This window comes from Nematolebias whitei, chromosome 3 (assembly GCF_014905685.2).
Source record: "Nematolebias whitei isolate Nwh7 chromosome 3, NemWhi1, whole genome shotgun sequence".
Lineage (NCBI taxonomy): Eukaryota > Metazoa > Chordata > Actinopteri > Cyprinodontiformes > Rivulidae > Nematolebias > Nematolebias whitei.
Window position 1 is genome coordinate 1,073,277 of NC_056500.1, and position 1,222 is coordinate 1,074,498.

Genomic DNA, 1,222 nt, shown 5'->3' on the forward strand with positions numbered 1-1,222 from the left:
AGACATGCCCTGCTGTCCTCAGACATGTCCTGCTGTCCTCAGACATGTCCTGCTGTCCTCAGGTGACACCACTCCTCCTCCCTGGGCACCTGTCATGTTTTTTCTAACCCCACAAAGACACCATGGAGTTCTTCCTGACCTTCTCTCCACTTCCTGGAAATACTTGTTCCAACTCGTCGTGCTGCACTTTTATCTTCTACCATGTTGTTGCTCAATGTCTCTCTTTAGGACGTTGTAAATATTGTAGTTAATTACTTTTTCACCTTTTGGTACTTTTTAGTGTGTACCATTACTGCATGTTTTTTGTATTTTCTTGTTGGTTTGTTCTTTGATTTGTTAACGAGTCAAATCGGTTCTTCTCATCCTGAGCATTTCATTGTTCTGTTAACCTGCACATGACCAGTAAACTCACCTTGAACCACTTCTCCATCATCGTCCTCAAATCATCAAAGCTGGATCTGTGGTGCTGCTCACAGATAGATCCCTCCCAGGTCTTCATCGTGCGCCTCATCAACTTCATTCCCTGCAGTTGCTACAACTCTGTACATCACCCTTGTTCTTCAAAATGGCCACCAGCAGCTTATGGTGTGGTGTCTCCATGTTATCTGCTTGATGATGGATGACATCAGTGTTTGGGTTTCTGTGTAACGCTTGGAGACTCTTGACATCAGGAAAGACACCTAACCTTCCTGCGCTCTCGTTCCTCTACCCTGCAGGAGAATCAGAAGATGAAGGAGCAGAACGATGAGCTGAACGGTCAGATCATCAGCCTCAGTTTGTTCGAGGCCAAGAACCTGTTTGCTACTCAGACCAAGGCCCAGTCCCTGGCAGCCGAGATCGACACCGCCTCCAAAGACCAGGTGAAAGTTCAAAGGTCATCGTTGACCTTTTCAAACTTTGTGACATTCAGCTCATTCAGATTCACATGGCTTTAGGCTTCTGTAACTTTCATACTTTTCAAAGTATTTGTCAGATGTTTTTTCTTTTTTGAGAATATTTCAGTTCCTTCAGAATCAGCTTCACTTGTTCTAACAAAGTTGAGTCAGGTCCTCTGGACGGATTCTTCTAGAAGCATCTACCTGGATTATTGAGCATGAACCAACCACTTGAACCACTTCACCTCTTCTGTTTCTGTCTTCTCAAATCACCTTTTGTTTTAATCTCCCAGTCTGCAGCTTTTAGCTGACCTTTTGCTACCGTTTACATATTTACTAGCTTTAGC

General features: G+C 44.0%; 1 protein-coding gene across 1 annotated transcript in view; it reads left to right on the forward strand.

Moving 5' to 3' along the window:
• LOC119430354 (rab11 family-interacting protein 4) overlaps nt 1-1,222 on the forward strand; it is a 27,566-nt gene that overhangs the window by 25,185 nt on the left and 1,159 nt on the right. Inside the window, exon 10 of the mRNA XM_037697760.1 lies at nt 717-860. Within this exon, the coding sequence (XP_037553688.1) occupies nt 717-860 (144 nt within the window). The remainder of the gene's footprint in view (nt 1-716; nt 861-1,222) is intronic.